Source organism: Apteryx mantelli, chromosome 28 (genome assembly GCF_036417845.1).
Source record: "Apteryx mantelli isolate bAptMan1 chromosome 28, bAptMan1.hap1, whole genome shotgun sequence".
Taxonomy (NCBI): Eukaryota; Metazoa; Chordata; class Aves; order Apterygiformes; family Apterygidae; genus Apteryx; species Apteryx mantelli.
In genome coordinates this window covers 1869360-1887816 of record NC_090005.1, presented here as the reverse complement: position 1 = coordinate 1887816, position 18457 = coordinate 1869360, and the positions used below count along the sequence as shown (strand labels likewise).

The 18457-nt window shown below is 38.8% G+C and overlaps 1 protein-coding gene across 1 annotated transcript; it reads right to left on the bottom strand.

Annotated features, from left to right (window-relative positions):
* Positions 1–573: 573 nt before the first annotated feature.
* Positions 574–10454, bottom strand: FBXO47 (F-box protein 47). The gene is made up of 10 exons (XM_013957468.2): positions 10274–10454; positions 9696–9866; positions 6786–6862; positions 5849–5926; positions 4519–4627; positions 3421–3597; positions 2711–2857; positions 1970–2112; positions 1388–1547; positions 574–686 (listed from the first exon to the last, which is right to left on the bottom strand). The coding sequence occupies exons 1-10, from the start codon at positions 10452–10454 to the stop codon at positions 574–576; spliced, it is 1356 nt and encodes a 451-aa protein (XP_013812922.1).
* Positions 10455–18457: the final 8003 nt, after the last annotated feature.

The window sequence follows — 18457 nt, the reverse complement described above, 5'->3', positions numbered from 1 at the left end:
TTTCTATTGCAGTGTTCTAGAACTAAGAATGTAAGAGTTGAAGAGAGATACCCCTGGTAAACTGGAAAAAATGTAGCTATGTTTCTCTAATTATATCTGTCTTTTTCTCCTTGTATTCCCAAAAGAAAACAAAATTAGAAGATCAAAATGTTTTCAGTTCTGAACTAAGATAACATTCTTTAATTTGTGTATGTGCATCAAATATGAAAACCATGTCATTTTTATTGTGTATGCAAACATACACAGTGGGAAAAGAACACAGTTTTTGTTCCCAAACCAAAGACCCACAGACTGCTTCCTTGTCGTACCTTGACACAGCCTCAGACAAGTTCAATATGCAGAACTCTGCTGTGAATACTTGGATGTCCCTCAATATGTTCCACAAGCTTATTCAGCTGTTCTGATATGTATTTCACTAGCTTCTCTAGTCACCACTCCAGTCCTTATTGGAATGGGAATTTAAGAAATAACTGCGCTGTGCTTTGCAAATGTAAAAAGATTTTTTTAAAAAGGAGAAAAGGAAAAAGATATCCAGCAGGAGTATAGCAAGATTCCATGAAATCAAACAGTGCATCAGAAGGTGTTGCTTCTCACGGTCAGGTACAGGACTTCTTTATGGAAATTAGCTTGTGCATTTACAAGATGAAACAAGTTCAAAAAGCTACTGTCCTCTTCATCACGATCCCCTAACCAAGGTAAAGAAAAACATTTAAAATGCAATTAGTGAAACTAAATGACATCTTTGAAGATAAATCTTACTCATTCAGTGTTTTCAGCAGAGGCTGAATCAGCAGCCTCCACTTAGATTTATTAGATATCAGCGATTGCACCTGATGGTGGGACAGCTGTGAAATAACACGGGAGACTCTCTTCAAAATTCCTTCACCAGCTTGTCCAAAGATGGACAAGAACAATTGTGCTTTAAGACAAAAATCTGTGCTGAGCAGGCTGTTCGTCTTTACAGCTTGCAATCATAATCAGTCTTGAGTTTTTATCAAGGCTGACATGCTGTGGACAGGGAGCAACTGCAGCTTGTTGAGTTGGACAGTCTGGCTGGCAGCTGCTCAGAGCCTGTGTACAGAGACAGTCCAAAAGGACCTCAAGCCCCAGTGCTCTGGCGGGACATATTTCAAAAGATCATTGGTTTCACCGTTCATGGCCTAGAAAATTCTTAGTCTGAGTCTCTGCAACTTGGAGAAGCAAGGCAAAATTTGCATATTTTTAGAATCTGTGGTTGCGTAAGTTCACACTGACTGCTTTCCTCTTTATTTCTAGAAACAGTGCCTCCCTGCACCAAGTGGTGTTTTTAGCAACCCTTGAAAAGATGCACACAATAATTAAGATAAAAACTTATGATAGGCCCTGGCTCACAGCCCTGCAGACTTACCAGACAGTACTGACTGTAGCATGTCCATGATCATGTGAGCAAAAGCATTCTCCACACTCTGCAGGAAGTTATTTCTTTCCCCTGGAGTGCTGAAAACTTTGCAGACCTTCTGCATCATTTTTACTGCCCAGTCCATGCAGTACAGGTCCTTCTCACAGACCTAACATACACAGGAAATACTATAAATGCATCCTTTGTGATGAAGATGACACTATAAAAGGCAAGGTTAAATCTTAGAATTCACTACTGACAATTAAGATTCTAATGAATGATTGGATCAGTTGCAGCCCTACCCTGGAAATTTAGGGCTCGCAGTGGGGATATGTAAGTTGGTCTTATTGTTGGCATGTTAATGGGGAAACTTCTCCATGTTTTGTCAGTAGTATTTTTCCTCAAAAATAGACCTGCTGCTTTGCAGAAATGTGTTGGATAGAGACTGCAGGGCAACAGAGTATCAAGCCCCTTGCTGGGCTTACTCTTGGTTTATAGGAGTGGATGTGAAAACAGCTTCCAGGTCTGGGAAAGCAAATCTGTGGGTAGGGAGGCAAAAGGCACGAGCCTGCTCCCTTCAGTAGTACTCACCAAAGCCAGGAAGACTACGAGTCTCGCCAATTCAACCGTTCTCCCATTCACAGCTTTGCTAGCCATGAAAGTGAAGCAGATGTTGTTCCCGCTCAGAATGAGAAGTCGAGCGTTGTTCTCAATGAGCCACTCCCGGGGAACAACTTTTGTAATAAAATAGAGAATTTTAGTGATCTCTGAACAAAAAGAAGGAATGCCAGGAAAACTATTCTGAAAGATGCAGATTTATGAACTATTGTCTTCAGTTGTTAACCAGAATTTGTGAGGAGATGCCCTCTGAAATGCACTCGCAGAAGAGTCTGGAGAAATGACATTCTATAAAGAATTCCTACTAGTAATATAGTTAGAGCTCTTTATAGCTTCTGTCACATAATCTCACCCAAAATAAACTTTAAATGCATCTGTTGACAGTATTGAGTAGAATTTTGTTTTGAACAAACATTATGTTTTGGATTTACATGCATCTTGGACATGTTTGCTTAGTAATTGTAACACAAGACTTGAATTTTAGAAGTCTTAATGGATTCTTAAAATATTTCATAATGGGGAAACACAGCCTGAATTTATAAGCAGCGCTGTGTTTCTCTCATCCCCAGCTACTGCCTAACTTCCAAGTGTAACAACTTTGGAATATTGTAATCAGTTTCCCAAGACACTCCTGTGCCTAAAACATACTTATTGCTAGATTTGGAGGACATGACCATATAATCCCATGGATTAATGATGAAGGCAAAAACGCACCTGACAGCTCATCCACAAGACTGATGACATCGTCTGCTGTCCATTCTCTAGCTTCTGTATCATACAGTAGTTTAATTGCATCTGCCAGACCTTTCAGACTGGTCTCATCTGTTGGTCCTTCTATCATTTTCTGCCAGACCACATGTCCTGAGTAATATTAATCACAACTGCTATTAAATGACAAAGTAATTTTTTTTTAAACAAGGAAGGTGCAAAACCGGGCCTTGAGCAGAATCAGATTGGGGAGTTCAGGTAACACATCTCTGTCTTTGTGAAGGTGAGATCTTTCCCCATCTGTCATTTTAGTAGGGACAGTGGTAGTTGTAGCATGTATTGCAGGATGATTTAAAGAAACACTGTTTTAATAATTAAGTGAGAAAGAATGCTTTTATTCATAGAAACAGATGCTTCTTTAAGATGCATTCAAGCTAACTGTACCCTAAGTAGGAGAGAACAGGGGAGAAATATGCCCTTTGTAATTTCTTTGTTTGAATTGTAACTTTGTATTTTATATATATATATGTGTGTGTGTGTGTGTGTGTATATAGGTATGTATACATTAGTGAGGTCTGGTTAAGCAGAAGGATTTGTTTCTAGACAATAGAATTACATTTCATTTGCATAAAGCTTGGTTTTCCAAAATGCTGCATCCTAAAGAGAAATCCCCTTCTCAAGAAATAAACTTTAAAAATTAAAACCAAACTACTTGCCATCTAGAGAGGACACTGGCCCAAAGAGGATATACAGCAAGCGAGCTTGATTAACCATGGGCCATGGCTTTAAAATACGAGTCAACCAAAATGCAGAATCACTTCGATGAATCCAGTGGTTCAACAAAACGCTACGACAGAATAGTCTTATCCGCAGCTCCAGCTTTCGGGCGCTTCCTGGTTAAGAGAATGCAGATACTATAAACCCATTAAGCCTCGCACAATGCAGATGATCAGGGTTTTTTTATAGAAAGAGAGAGAAAAGAATTCTTAAGGCTGCCCAAGTATGTCTAAGGAGATTTCATCAAATTCTCAGTTGTAACTGCCTGAGTTTGGCTCTTTTGGATATGTTGCGCTAATTCACGCCATAGGTTCTATCTATGCCTGATGCCTTTCTGCAGCATTCTCACATGTGTCTTCAAGGGCTCTCAGCTATGGTTTTTTTCTTACTCCGACCCTTTCTCCCTGTGTTTCTCTCTTCCATCAATAAGTGGAAATAGGAGGAAGTATATATATGGCCGTGTAGAAACTATTCCACAGAAATAGTCAGTTCCGTGCTAGTTAACATGAGAATTTCTTGAAAGGCATGTACCACATTAGTGTTGCATTTCAGAAATATTAAGCATAACTTCTTACTGCATCACTTTATTTCTATGCTGGTTCCTTTCCCATTGGTTTCACTGGCACTAATGTACAGCAGGAGAGATTCAAGTTAATTTTACTATTTTGTATATACATAACTTATGCACTTAGTTGATAACAGAATAGTAAGATTAAAAACCAAATACCTCTCAAGACAACTCTCTTCACTACTGGGTACGTAACAAAGACAAAAGTACTTTGCTTTGCTTTTGGTGGAAAAAAATGTATTTAAGTATGCGAAGGCAAAGTACATGCTCTAGAATACCCACTTTCTGGGTAATACTGAAGCTAAAAGAACATGTGTATGGGTAAGGATTGGGTGGTATAAAGCTCAGCTGAGCTAAAACATTCTCAAATCTGGATGTGTTCTGTCTGCAGTAATCAAGTTCCATTTTCTGAGTTGTTCATGAGAGTGCACTTTAATTTTGTAGGACTTTTGTCTACTTTGATGTTTACCGGGTCTGCTGCTGACAACTGTCTGTACTTTACGGGGTAAATTGCTCAGCTCACAGAGGAAGTTAAAAACTCGGTGACATTCTAGTTCATCCCAGCCTGCTGTTAGGATCTGAAGATTACAAAAGAAAGGGAGTGAAGAATGGACAGATTGAGCCACAAATTTAGATGACAATGCAGTTTCTCATGTTAGATAAATACAATCTATCCTGCAGCTTATCAGAACAGATAGGGAAGATGTCATACCTGGAGTGCAGTGCGTGCACAACTTCTCCCTGATGAGTGTAGGGAAACCAGTATCTGGTACAGAGGCGTTCTACCTTGTGCCAAGGATTGTACTTAAGCCTGACGCAGTCCAGAATCAAATTCTGCTAATGGTATGCCACAGTCAGGCCCAAGATCCTATTTTTGAGCCTTGTGTGAAAGTAGACACAAAGGCATTTGCTACGAGCACAAACTTCCTGGCAAAAGTAGTTATTTGTAACTCTTAATCATGGAAGGGAAATCACATTTGTCAAAATATTTTTTGTGTATTATTAATTATTTTAATGCAGCATGCTTGTATAAGGCACCTGCATGCAGTTATGTCTTAGAAAGAGAAGCTGCATTTAAAGTGTTGACAAAAGGCCTGTACTTTTAAGACAGAATGCATTTTTGTATTTTCTTTTAAACAAAGTTACTCCCAAGTAAAGCTATCATTATGGCAATTCTAACAATTCACAATCAGACATCTCAAGTAATGTTTGAATGTCCTTCCCTTAGTCTTTTACTGCATGTTTGCAATCACAGTAGCCATTACAGTAAATATCCTGCTGATTGCTGAACTAATTCATTTGACATTGATTTCTTTTTTTATTTTTAAACCTCCACAAGCTAGCACAATTTTTCTGGCATATGATGTTTATACCCATTTAATTTTAAACTAAACAGCTACTGCTCTAGGTTTGTGAATCTGAAACTGTGTAATAAAATGATCCCCTGTCCCCAAGTTAACTTAGAAATAAATTACTAGTCAAAATCCAGACTGGTTAGTAGTGAAATCCAGACCAAGGAATTCTCAGGACTCAGTTCACCAACCTTAACAACCAGAAAAGAAATTCAGAGAACTGAGTAAATAAATACCTTTTTTTCAAGGCTCAAAATGTTATACTTCTAAATATCTTGCAAAAACAGTGGTTTTTTTGTTGCTTCTCAAAGAAGAATTAAGTTGGATGAGAATTATACTAATCTGCAATCTTTTTGAAAGACCAGCTATTGAAACACTGTTTACATTATAAGACTACCTTAATTTTATATTTGTAATACTTGCCTTCTCTTCAGAAAGGTACTGTACCTGTAAAAATATCCCATAGCACTGTAATCCTAAACAATGCAAAGGACTTGGACAACCATTAAATTTAAAACAGGAAACCTGCAAGCACAAAATACTGGTAACTTATCTTAACTCACCAGAAGCTAATTCCTTTGATTGAATATTTGCTATACTCCTTGTGTACATCAATACTGATTAGAGAGATTGAGAAAGACTCCTTTCCCTTATTGCATAAGGAAATGAGTTATAGTACCTATGTGATGGTTTAGCACTGAGTTTAAAATTGGGGTTCATAGGCTACTTCAAGTGGCTGTGCAAAAGGTAACTAAGAAAAGCAAGCCTATTTTCAGGAGACAAAAAATTTCCTGCAGAGAGCTGTGCTATTTCACTACAAAATTTCTACTAGTCCTCAAACTGAAGAAAAGCTGAAATTTTCTGATCTTAGAATATAAGGGGAAAACATTTTTCAGGAGAAGTAGTATCTTTTATAAGCCCAATTGAGATACATGGGGAATAAAGGTTTCGGGTTAAGTGATGTAAGGAAACGCCCCCAGCATTCCTTCCTACCCAAGTTATTTTCATCCTTGATCAGTTCCATGATGCAATTCATTATGCAGCATTATCAATAACACTTTAGCATAACTAAGAGCTAGGGGGGAGAGGGAATGATCTGCTAAAGGGTGGCAGAAGGGGATGTAGGAGCTATTTAAATCAGCATTGCTGATCAGAAAAAATCTCAGTGGAAGAACAACCTTGTGTTCAATATGCTGTTTTAGGCTTTTTTCTTTTTTGATTTGAAAACAGTCCATTTTTAATTAATAAATTCATTACACTGCAGTAATAAATTCCAGAAAAGGGACAATAAAAGACATAATCCCACTAACAGAATTGCCTTATAGAATGGCATTGTAAGTTGAAGTGACAGTTCAAAACGCTAGTGAGAGGAATGTGAACTTACTTCTGAGAATATCTTGTGTATATACTTTAGCCTATCTTTTGTAGGCAAAAGAAGCGTGCATCTTTTAAGCAACAATCCTGTGAATAAAATGAATATATAGGCAACTATGAGTATACATACATGGCATGTATGTTACTGAATTACCTTAAGCATACACATTGTACGCACGCATGCACATGCTAGTGAGAAAATGCTGTTACTGCAAGGGCAAAATGGGCAGCATGGTACAGTGAGCCATGCTTCGTAGAAGGGATGTACACTTCTGTAGCGGAGACACCTTTTACATAAGAAATCTTGCCAGGGAGAGTGCAAGTCTTGTATGCCCTAACTGTTGTTTCGTGTTGTTTTAAAGTCCCTATTAGTCACAGTTGGCACCCTTTTAAAATTACTATATTGGGTTTTAGAATTACAGCTGTTAAAAATATTGGAAATAAATGTTACTTGTTACATGTCTTAACAGTACCCTGGGGAACTCTGTTTTTCCCTGACATCATGGAAAGCTGAGCTTCCAAAATTTTTTCAAGTTGACCACATGTTCTAAAAAGAAAATATTCTGAACTGTGTTAATGTAAAACATAGCTAGGAGGTAAAATTATTTTCCTATACAAGACTGAAATGTTATGTGTTTAGGATGACAAAGTCTGGAGTTCATTATACTGTAGAACAGCTGTTTGTTAAGCAGCAGCATTTTTTTTCTAAACTACTGACAGCAAATGGATTAAATAGCTTGATCTTCAAAAACTTATAGCACAGTAAGATATGTATCTCGTTTGTTATTTGATCCAGAAATCCCCAGAAAAGTACATAATTTTTTTGAATTGTTAGTCTCTCAAACAACATGCAACTTCTCCAGTGTCAAAAAGTACTTTATACGTTTACTATGGTTCTAAACTGACTCTTTCCTTATTTAGAAGTATGTTAACATTCTTACACGACAGACATAATTTATTTATCAGCCTAGGACATGATTCAAAGCTCAGTCAAGTCAATTTTCTAATGACTAGACTAGACTTTGGAGAGAAGTCCCTGAAGAACAGCTGAGACTCTTAAGGTAGTATAGCTGCAAGTAAGAATACAGCCATCAGAACTGGGGAAAATTACTTTCAATAAAAAGGGTTGAGCAAAAGGTACTGCTGCTATTTTTGTATGGTAAAATGCCCCCTGTGCTGAAGGGCAGTACCGCTATAATCTATAATTCAAGTTCATGTTAAACAGTGACTGAAATTCTGACCCTCTTACAAGTACTGGAAGATTTTACTATTGATTGGCTGGAGCCAGATCCCTCTGAGTTTCAGTGAGACTTCTGTAATATAGGGACCCTGTTCAGGCTCTCTGAACAGCAATGGATTTTTCCCATTCAGTCCAGTCTTTTCGGCTGTAAAGTAAATATTAATTTTGCAACTGACCTCTTAACAAAAACATTCTCTTGAGCCTTCCACTGATGAGATAGATAATGCCAGTGATCTTTATATTTTGAATATGTCAAGTTTTCATTACTAGGCATATTATAGCGATGAGTTCACGCAGCTATAGTCAAATAAAAATGCCCAAACCAATTTTGACTTTTTTACACAATTTTAGGGTTTCAAGCTTCATTTTAAAAATAAAACAAAAAGTAAAATTATTCTTAGGATACCTCAAAATCTACATGGTTTGCTTACCATAAGAGGTCTTTGGTCCAAACAACTTTAACCACATTACTTTACGTATCATCCTGCAGCTAACCTTGACATCATTTTATTTGTCTGTCAAATAAACTTACATTTTTTTAAATCATCTAGGTAAGGTTAAGTTGATAAGGATCGAATTGGGATTTAACTTAGTTTGTTTCTCTGATAGAAGAATGTTTACAGTGGGTGAGTGAAGAAAAACTAGTGTTCAAGATGCATAAGAAAGAACGCATCATTTCTGAGTGATGCAATGAATGAATTAAAATCAATCTCTCTTTCAAATTAGCACAAAAAATAAAAAGCAAGCAACTTTTAATATGAGGATGTACAGTGCTTTTCATTATGATCAGCACTACACTATTTTGACCTAGATTGCTATTACGTTATGCCAGAAGAGAAGTGAGCAGGTGAAAGAAAGAAAAAGTGAATCTTTCCACCTAGCAAGAGTTTGGTTAGCGCACAGTTCACCAAGACAACAAGAGTGCAGACATCTTCTCATTGTCCTTCATCCCTAAGCTAAGGGTGAGAGGAAAATGTACTCTTCATGCCCATTTCAGTCTTTGATACAAGGCTGTCAAGGAGAACGCTAATCAGTGACAACTGTGATAACATTTTTGTGATGAGCATACTTTTCTAAGAAGTGGAATGTAATCTGCAGTACATCTTGAGCAGACTATCAGACAAGCTTTCTGATGGCAATGGTTACTGGTCATTTTAGAATTGGGTCAGATTTAAGTACCACAGCTGAGTTTCCCAGACTGAGGAATGCAAGCTACTCCAAAGTGATACACGACGGCAGTGTGAACAGCCAAATTCCTTCAGCTAATGTGGGGGCCTGGGAGTCTTGGTTTCTGCTACAGTTTCCAGTGGTGGTGTCCAAACAAACTAAACTTGGAAACACCTCATACAGAGAACTGATGAATCTCCTGTGAAATGCAGTTACTCTGTCCAACCCCTGCTTGCTGTTTAATATTAAAAAAATAAATATGGAGGAGGCAAAACATATATTATTTTGTCTATAACTTAGAGTTTTGGAATAATTTCAGGTAATTTTTTTTTCCCCCCAGTTAATGCTATGCGAGTGAGCTATTTGGCATGGGAAGGAACTTCACTTTCAGAGGGAGCTGCAGAAATGATTTGGACAATATTCTCAACATTTTACCATTATCAATCAATGCATATTGCAGAAGAATCCTTTTAAGTGAGTTTGGTTCTCCTCTAATTGTTACCAAAAGATCACCTAGAGATTTGTAGTGCTCTAATATACTGGATCCTTCTCTCTTCCCAGGTAGTTCAAGGTTATGAAAGTCTTGCAATAAAAGCCTTCGGTTTCCTGATGGGGTTGAGATGTAATTAATTAGGCGGTTGCTGATGGTTTTTGACACCATGCTCAGCATGCTGATATCCTTCACTGAAAAAGCAAAACCCAATATATTTGTAAATCTTTACTGCAAGAAAAATGCTGATCATTACTCAATAATTTTACTATACCTTACTTCAAAGGAAATAAGATTTATGAATAAAACAAAATTTAACTGTTTTTTGCCAACAGACTGTGATAATTAGAGATGTACAGATCTAATACTCTTTATACATAACAGGCAAAAAGCGCTCTTCAGATGGTCTGTAATTGGCATTTATTTTTTGATCATGAGGCTCTTCATACATCCAAGCTGAAAATTCAGAGAATAAGTCACATAATGTCTTCAACTAGCAAAAAGGTGAAATATTTTAGATAAAAATGGCTCCTTTTACAGGGAAAATTTTGGCAGTAATTTTCATATACTGGCAGTAACACCATTCTTCTCAGATTCTCACCTGAGAGATAATCCAATACCATTTGAAAGATCTCTAACGGCAGGGTTTTAAAATATCCAAGTGTTGACAGAGACTGGGAATCTGTGTCCAAGATGTTGCAGTGCTGTTTGGAACGACGGTTACTGCGCCTGTATTTGCGGTTGGGAATCAAGGTGTAGCTGGTCCTTACAGTGGATGTCATTGTTCTGTTAGTCCCATAAATCTATCCTGGAGAGAAAATTAAAAAAAAACCCATATTTTTGGAGGAGGAAGGTATTAACTCCATTGTAGCCACAGCAGTGGAGAATGAAAATCTTGCCACATACACAGGATAAACTTTCATTTGAATTTAACGGTATGACATGTAATTTACTGAATCATTCTCTAATTCCATGTCTGAGAGAAGAAAATATCCAGATGAGATCTTAGAGGAGGAAAAGAAGGTGAAATCACTGAGGTATAAAGTGGGACATCAGAAAGTTAGGAAGATAGTTCTGAGTAAAAGGAAACTCTTCAGGAGGAGGTATATTCAATGCTACAAGCAAAGTAGTCAATAGCGTTCTCTTACCTTGTTACATGAATTATTCAATAGAACATGAAAAAGTAATAAGGATGTTATTGAAATGATTTGTATGTTACTTGATTGATGTAGAGCGATAACTACTTATCTGCATGCTTGCATATCACACAAAAAAAAAGATTAAAAGTAACACAATGATGGTTCAAGCCATTTATTTCTGCAGCATTTAAAATGATACATGGCTTAATTCTCTATAATGTCTATATGTGCAAATATACAAATAAATGATACAGTAGTGCCATCTCAAAAAAAAAAATCAGTGACCCACACTTTCTCAAAATCATGAGTGCCTGAAAAGTAATGAGTTTTAAATGATTAATAAATATGTTGTTTTCATTTGCCTTCTGGTTTCTGAGCCTCTAGAATAAGTGCACTTCATGTCCTCAAGCAACGATGAGGGTTAGTAACTCACTACCTCTTAATTTTTTATTTTTTTTTTTAACTGAGATTTTTCACACAATTTCTTGATTTCAGCAGCTGAGGCTTCAGGGAAATTACCAAGAAGAATGAGCATTGCAGCATAATTACAAGAGCTGGCAGCACTAGTAGTAACATAACTGGAATCTGTCCAACCTGCAGTGCAACATCCCAGTTACCAGCAGTGGGAAATATGCTCAGAGAATAGACCTCATTGTTTCAAAGATTAAAAATTTATAAAAATTACAGAAAACAAGTTCCAAACATCCTTTATATTTATAGCTAAAGCATGCAAGCCAGAACTCTAATATGTCACTGATTCCTTTTTCATAATGTAGTAAAATTATCACATCCACAATAGAAGTACTGTTTATACTGACAACTAAAAGAATACGGGACACTTCTTTATGACGTTACAAATGGGTTTGGCTGACTTGTGCTTGTGTGCTGGATAGAGTTTACATCAAGAATGGGAGGAAGTTATACTTTATTGAAGCATTTTTTATTTAGTTATGATACAATTCTAGCTAGCTAAAGATGCTTGTGGTTTAACCTTTCACAAGGCTTGTGAGCAGAGGTAACTACTTCTAAAATTAGTGTTTCATTGGACTTTTACACTACTCAAGCAAGAGACAGAAAATAGGTGTAGCATCTTTAAGAACAATCAAGAAATCTCCTATAAAGCCATAATTATATGAAAAGTTATCTTTTAAAAGCAACGAAAGCACAGTCTGAAGTCAATGGACGTTTTATACACACAGTTGTGAATTCAAAACAATTTAAAATCCTTTTCTTGTATATAAAATACAAAGCAGTTCAATTTGTGTTTAAAAACAGAATGCTACTAAAATTTGCTCAAGACAGGTCAAATCCTTTACATTTTTCTGATTTGTACTTTAGAAATAAAGTTGCAATCCAGTGATACTTTTTGTTCCTCCCCAGCTTCCCTTAAAGTATAGTCCTCCTAAAGCCACTGCAATTTTATGGCATCTTTGTGGGTTTTTTTTAAATCTTAACCTTGGGTCTGCAGTTATGCTATAAAGAGGGGGAAAAAATATTTCAACACACAGGAAATTTTCAGAAGTACTCAGCCAATTCCAGTCTGCTTCTTTTCAATTTAAGTGGATTGAATTGACCATGATTATTTTAATTTAGAGCAGAGCTAGGTAAAATTAGTGTAAATAAGAATGAGCACCTGCAGAAAGTTTCATAGGGCAAAGCTTAGAGACGTTACTGAAAGCTCACATTTGCTTCCTCTTTGACTCAACATGTTTCGTGTTTCTTAGGGATTTGAGCCAGAACGTAGCGATGGTCTGTGCACCTCCAGCCCTCAACATCTGCTGCGGGGATACCACTTGTTTAGAGAACTGCTTAATCAAGACTAGAAGATTGAAAGGTAAATGTTAAATATTTAACAAGCTAAGCTCACAGTACTAGCCAAGAACAGTCATCTTATTTGTTGTTATAAGCTAATTTGTTTACAGGGCAGAGAGCATTGACTTTTAACCTTCTACAGAACATTTAAGGTGTCTTTAAACAGCTGGTAAATTCTTGATAATGAATGTACTTTTGTCCTGATCAGCATTTTTCTGAGTGAGTGTTAGCATTTTGACAAACATTCATTACAAAAGGTCGTTTACCTTAACGACCAACTTGGAACATTTCTGTTTCCCTGCTTGGTCACAAATAACGCAAAATGAGCAATTCCAAACATTAACTCAATCAGAATTTTCTCTTTTTCTTTGTCAATACGTGTGAAAATGTAAGCGCTCGAGGGAGCGGTGACAAACCTTTGAGCCTGCAGCACAGCAACGGAGGATGTTAGTGCTTGTCGCCCCGTGGCCTACGCAGGCAACTTATAAAAAACATATTCTTATTTACACTAACGACTTTACGTCGTGCAAATCAATCCCATAAACACGCAAATCAATGAATAGGGGAGGCAGGCTGGAGCTGTCCTGCCATGTGGGCAGAAACGCCAACGTCTGCCTCTGCCGGGCTGCGCTCGCACCTCAGAGAGCCATAGGTGGTGGGGCGGGCTGCAGTTGGCCTTTTCACTGTGTTTTTGGGTCAGATTTAGCCTCCCTGTGTATTTGCTGGCTCTGCCAGAAGAAGCCTAGCAAGTTGTCTTCACAACCCACTGGGCACTGTTTGGATTTTGGGCTGAGACCAGCCAGGTTACGACTGACCTTCAGGCTAAGGGACAACCGCTCTCTGTGGCCCCTCTCCTCATTTGAGCCCAATTGGCCAAAAGTACAAGGATCTGTAGCTCTGAATTTACATTCAAATAATAGCGAACGTCTCTCAGTCAATACCTACTTACAGACAACACTTTTTAAGCGCTGTTTTACCTCACGAAAATTCCTTCCCTGCAAATAAGCCCCAGCCTGGGCACGGCCAGGCTGCCTCTGAGGGGAGAGGGCAGGAGGAATGGAGGCGGCCGCAGTAGGAATGGGGGCGAACAGACCTTGCCATCTCCAGAGAAAACCATGCTGTATGTCCCTTTAAAAAAAAAAAAAGAAAAGAAAAGAAAGAAAAAAGTGACATAAGTTAGCTGTAATTATTTTTTAACATATATTTCAGTCAGATTTCTCTTACCTATTGTATTTGGCTTAAAAGGAGGGTCTGGGCATAGTTATGTAAACAGATATATACACACATACACACAGGTGTGTGCATGTTTTAGTTGAAGCAGAAATGTTTGTAAATAAATCTAGAACAAATACAGTTCCACAGTGGTGATTATCAATGGGGCCGACAGCGGTAGTAGTAAAAGTAGCAGTATACATTCTTGGAGTAAAGAAATTAACATGGCCAATGGAAACATTTTATTTTAGTAGTAGTGAGCTGATAATTTCCCCCTCCCCTCCCCGGGAGGTTGTGCTAATTTATTTGTAATACTTATTTTCAACCACCTCGGGTTTCCCGCCTTTTCCTTCCCCCGCCCCTTTCAGCCCCGAGGGGGAGGGGCGGGAAGCGAGGGCCTCGAGGCACGCCTTTCCCGCCCAAATAGCCCCGCCCCTACTTTGAATATTTATTAAGGTCCCGCCCCTCTGTAACGTTCTTTCCACTGGGGGCGTGACCATGCGGGAAGCGGGCCTCCTATTTTGACTAGCCACGCCCTCTCATGAATAATTAACGAGGAGGCGTCCGTTGGGCCTCCATTTCAGAGCGAGGCTCCCGTGCGCAGGGGGAGGGTGGTGGCTGTGCGGCCCCGCGCCATGGCGGCCGCAGCCCCGGTTGGGCACCCTGTGGCAGGGCGCCTGGTTGGCACGGCAGCACTGAGTGGGACCGCCATGGCCCCCTGAGGCAGCCTCCTGGTGCTGGTGCTGCGGGAGAATGAGGTGTCATGGGGCCCTTGTGGGTCTGGGTTAGTTGCATCCTGGTGTCGGGCGCCACAGAGAGCGTCACGCCATGACGCAAGTGTCAGGTCACCTGGAAAGCTCTAGGCCTTCTATGTACATTGCTGTCATTACAACATCTGGGCGTGTCACGGGCCTGCTAGTGCTGTAGCACAACGCTGGTGTTGTGCAAAGTTGTTCCTGTTCGAGAGCAGGCCGCTGTGTGAAAACCCAGCCTTTAAGCTGCTGGGGGAAAACATGACTCCAGGCAAAGGTGCTAGGTACTGGCATTTGCAAATGCCGGAGCAGAAGTTCACCGTGCCGCTCTGCAAGGTCCTTGCAATGTGATGCTGAGGGACAATCTCGTTACACAGGACCATGAGGCCTGAATACAAATTAATTATGCTGTAGTGGGGAGATGTCACAACACTACGTTCGTGGGCCATAACATATGTCTCGGAGCAACGTTGTAGTGTCGTAAAGCAAAAATATGGCACAATACCAACCGCAAACATTGTTAGTGCAGGCTGTGCTACAACCAGCAGTTACAAATGGCCATGCAGTCATTATATTGCATTACATTATACTGTAAAACAGAGGCAAATACTGTTACATGATCCTGAATGATTTCAGGAAAAACAAGCTGCCATTCTTTGTTAGAGTAATAAACGGTTCATATTCACTAGCAAACTAGTTTTTTAAATAACATTATTTCTTTTACAAATTCCACTTCCAAAGTAGCTGACTGTAACTAGTTCTCTTGGAGATAGGGATTGAATTCCTTGGGTTAGATTAACTTCTTGTTGCTCCTAATGCAGTTTTCCCATACGATGGCAGTAAAGAGCTGCAGCTGGTTTTAAAGGATTTTCCCCAGTAGGCTTTTTTTCCAAGACATTTTTTTTTTCCGGGAACTTTGTTGAAGGAAGAACTTTTCTTAGTGAAAACGAAATAGAAACAAAATAAAAACCAAATATAACAATATAGCGTCATCTGAAAACTGCAGATTAAAATAATGGAAGTGAGAATGCCATGATGATGTAGCCATGATTGCAGTATTTTGTTGAAAAGGTAACTAGACAAGTGTGCAAAAGTAACGTGCCCTCCGTGGCATTTCAGCATAGTCTGACTATGCAGTCAAGCCTGCTCTGACAACTTACACTATTAAAAGCAAATATTATATTTAAGGGATTTAATTCTTCCTAAAAGTCTCTGTGTTAAGGACTTTGAGATATATGCTATGATCTTCAAATTCTCTTAATGGAGATTCAGATAACATTAAAAATGTGTTGGGCCCCTGTGATACGGTGAAGACTTTCTTTTGGGAAACACTGATGGTTAATTGTAGAAAGGATCCTGATGAAGGTAAAGATTGGGAGCAACCAATGATTTCTGCAGATGAACCTTTTCCAGTTGTCAAATTCAGCGATCTTATTCAGCCATGGGATGTTCTTATGCAGGGCAGCACCACCTCCGTAACTGCCTGAACACTTATGCTATCCCTGCTTCTTTTCCCAACCGTGAAATAGCTGGCAGTGCCTGACTAAATATCACTTGATACAATTGCATTCTGCCTCTGTAAACTCCTTCAGCATTTTAATCACTGACAATAAAGTATCACTATCCGCTTCCTCTCTAATGTTTTGGTGTTTTGCACAGCTGTCTTCCATCACAGGGAGCTCCAGTTCAGGAGTGGCAGAACAAACATTTTAAACTGATATACTTGCCCAGACCAAATGTTCATTTATGCCAGTATCAGTGTTTCCAGCAGTGACCAGAAACCATTGCTTAGTGAAAGAGTGTAGTAAAATGGGGCATATATAGAGAATCCTTCTTCTGGCCTAGCTTCCTGGAGCCCGACAATCAGGGGTTTAAGGACTTCTTGAGGCTGAGGCTACATCCAGACTTTCATGTTTAATATGCACTGGTAGACCTACATAAATATGTCTAACTACTTTATGATTGGCATAATTAATGATAGCAACAGTGGCACCGAGTTCTGCAATTTAATTATGTGTTGTGTGGAAAAAGCATTTTCTCGTGTTTGTTTTAAATTGGATGAATGAGTCACGCGTTTTTTTCTCCCTTTGAGGTACTGTAATTCTAGTCAATGTTTGTAAATTGTTTCAAGATGACAGGATGAAAGCTAATAAGAAAAAAATACAATTGAGTTGTTATTGCCTATGATGCTGATTCTACTAGGTGCTAAACGTTTAATCTATGCATGAGTGATCTTGTGTTGTGTACCTAATTTATCTTGTCCTGCCTACACTGTATGTGTGAGCAAAGTTACATAACTCTGGTAAAAATATCAGTTGTGTCTCTCCTGCTCTGCTACTGTATAGCCCTACTGCCAATGATAGCAACAGTGGCAAAATTTAAATAAGAGCAGGATGTCGATGGAGTCGGCTTTTCCAATATCTAGGATTTGGAAGGCAGATAGTTGCTACAGAGATTTTCAAAAGGCCCTAAGCACATTAGACATCAAAAACTCATGGGAAGCTACGAGGTAGCTGTAAATGCACTGAAACCATGTTTAAGCATGTCATTAAATTCCTCTGCAATGGCAGTGTAAGCAAGATCTAAATCTTTAGAGCTCTTAGAACAGCACGGTTTTCAGAAATGTGAAGTTATTATGCATGCATAATTTTAGGGGAAAACGTGGTAGAACCCTGGGGTAATAGCAGCAAATATATTAAAATATAGGAACCAAGTGCAAACAGGAAATAAGACTTGTTGGTCAGTTAGGGATTCCTTAACAGAAAGCAAGAAAGGCTTCTGTGCTTCAGGGCAGAGAGCTGGAGAAGCCACTGGAGATCCCTTGCAACCCTCGTGAAGTGGCTCTGCAGTCTGTGATGCCGAGGCAGATTACATAAGGCAAACATCTATTTTTGCAAGGCAAGGGTTGTCTCTTGCTCCCCTTCACCCTTCTCAAGCAAACCTTATTACATTTTAGACTATGAACTCTTTTGGGGCAGGAGGTGTGCCAAGCCAATGTGTTCAGCCTCCCCAAACTTGCCTTATATATTACTTCTTTATGGTGTTCTGTTTGCCTTTTTCAAATATTCCCTACAACCTCTAGAGCTAGAAGCCTCCTAAGTAACTAGAAAGCTATTGAATAATAGGCAGCCAGAAAGCTGAGAGTCTTTTGTGGTTTCTTGAGTTTGAGCTGGGGCACTAAAAGAACAGCAAATGTGATGGGAGTCAGAAGAGAATAGTGGAAAATTTGAACCACTAGGACCACCACTAATAAGAACAGCATCTACTGCACTATAAGTGTTACAAAATGGAAATAATAATAAAAAACCACATAAGAAAGACGTAATGCATGCTAAATTTCATGTCACTTTATATGCAGTCTTAGGCAGTAAAATTTCTTCAGTACTTACTGTGTTTAAATCAAATTTTTTCCGCGTTTGCCAAATGTTTATTCCCTCCCGAGGTTTCAGTGAAACTCTGAGATGTTATTAAGCAGCTTAGATGTAGCCTTTCATTTATGCTTGCAGAGAGCAGTTTAAGGCTTGTTACAAAATGATAAAAGTGTACAATTAGTGGGAGACTGTTGACTCATCCAGCGCTAGTTCTGCTGTGCATTGTGCTAGGATATGGAGTGAATTAAGGCACTGTTTTGTATCATCCTGCTTAATGAATTCTCAGGATAAAATCACCATGTTCTCTTTGTTTTGCATTTCTATTTAAGGACTGCTGGCAGTGTGTTAGAGGGCTGATGAATGGTATGGGTCTAAGAGGGGGCAAGAACGCATATGACCAAGGTCCTGGCCCAGACCTCTGAAACGGTACGATCTGCTGAGAAGGTGATCAGAATTTTGATAATCCAAAGTACAATTTTCCTGTTGTTTTGTTACTGCA

What these genes read in the sequence shown, in the direction of transcription:
- FBXO47 (XM_013957468.2), bottom strand. Translation starts at nt 10,454, where the DNA reads ATGACATCCACTGTAAGGACCAGCTACACCTTGATTCCCAACCGCAAA. An exon ending in TACACAAGATATTCTCAGAA is followed by an intron (nt 5,927 to 6,785) that starts GTAAGTTCACAT and finishes TTGTGCTTGCAG; the next exon opens with GTTTCCTGTTTTAAATTTAA. An exon ending in AGTTGTCAGCAGCAGACCCG is followed by an intron (nt 3,598 to 4,518) that starts GTAAACATCAAA and finishes TCTCTTAACCAG; the next exon opens with GAAGCGCCCGAAAGCTGGAG.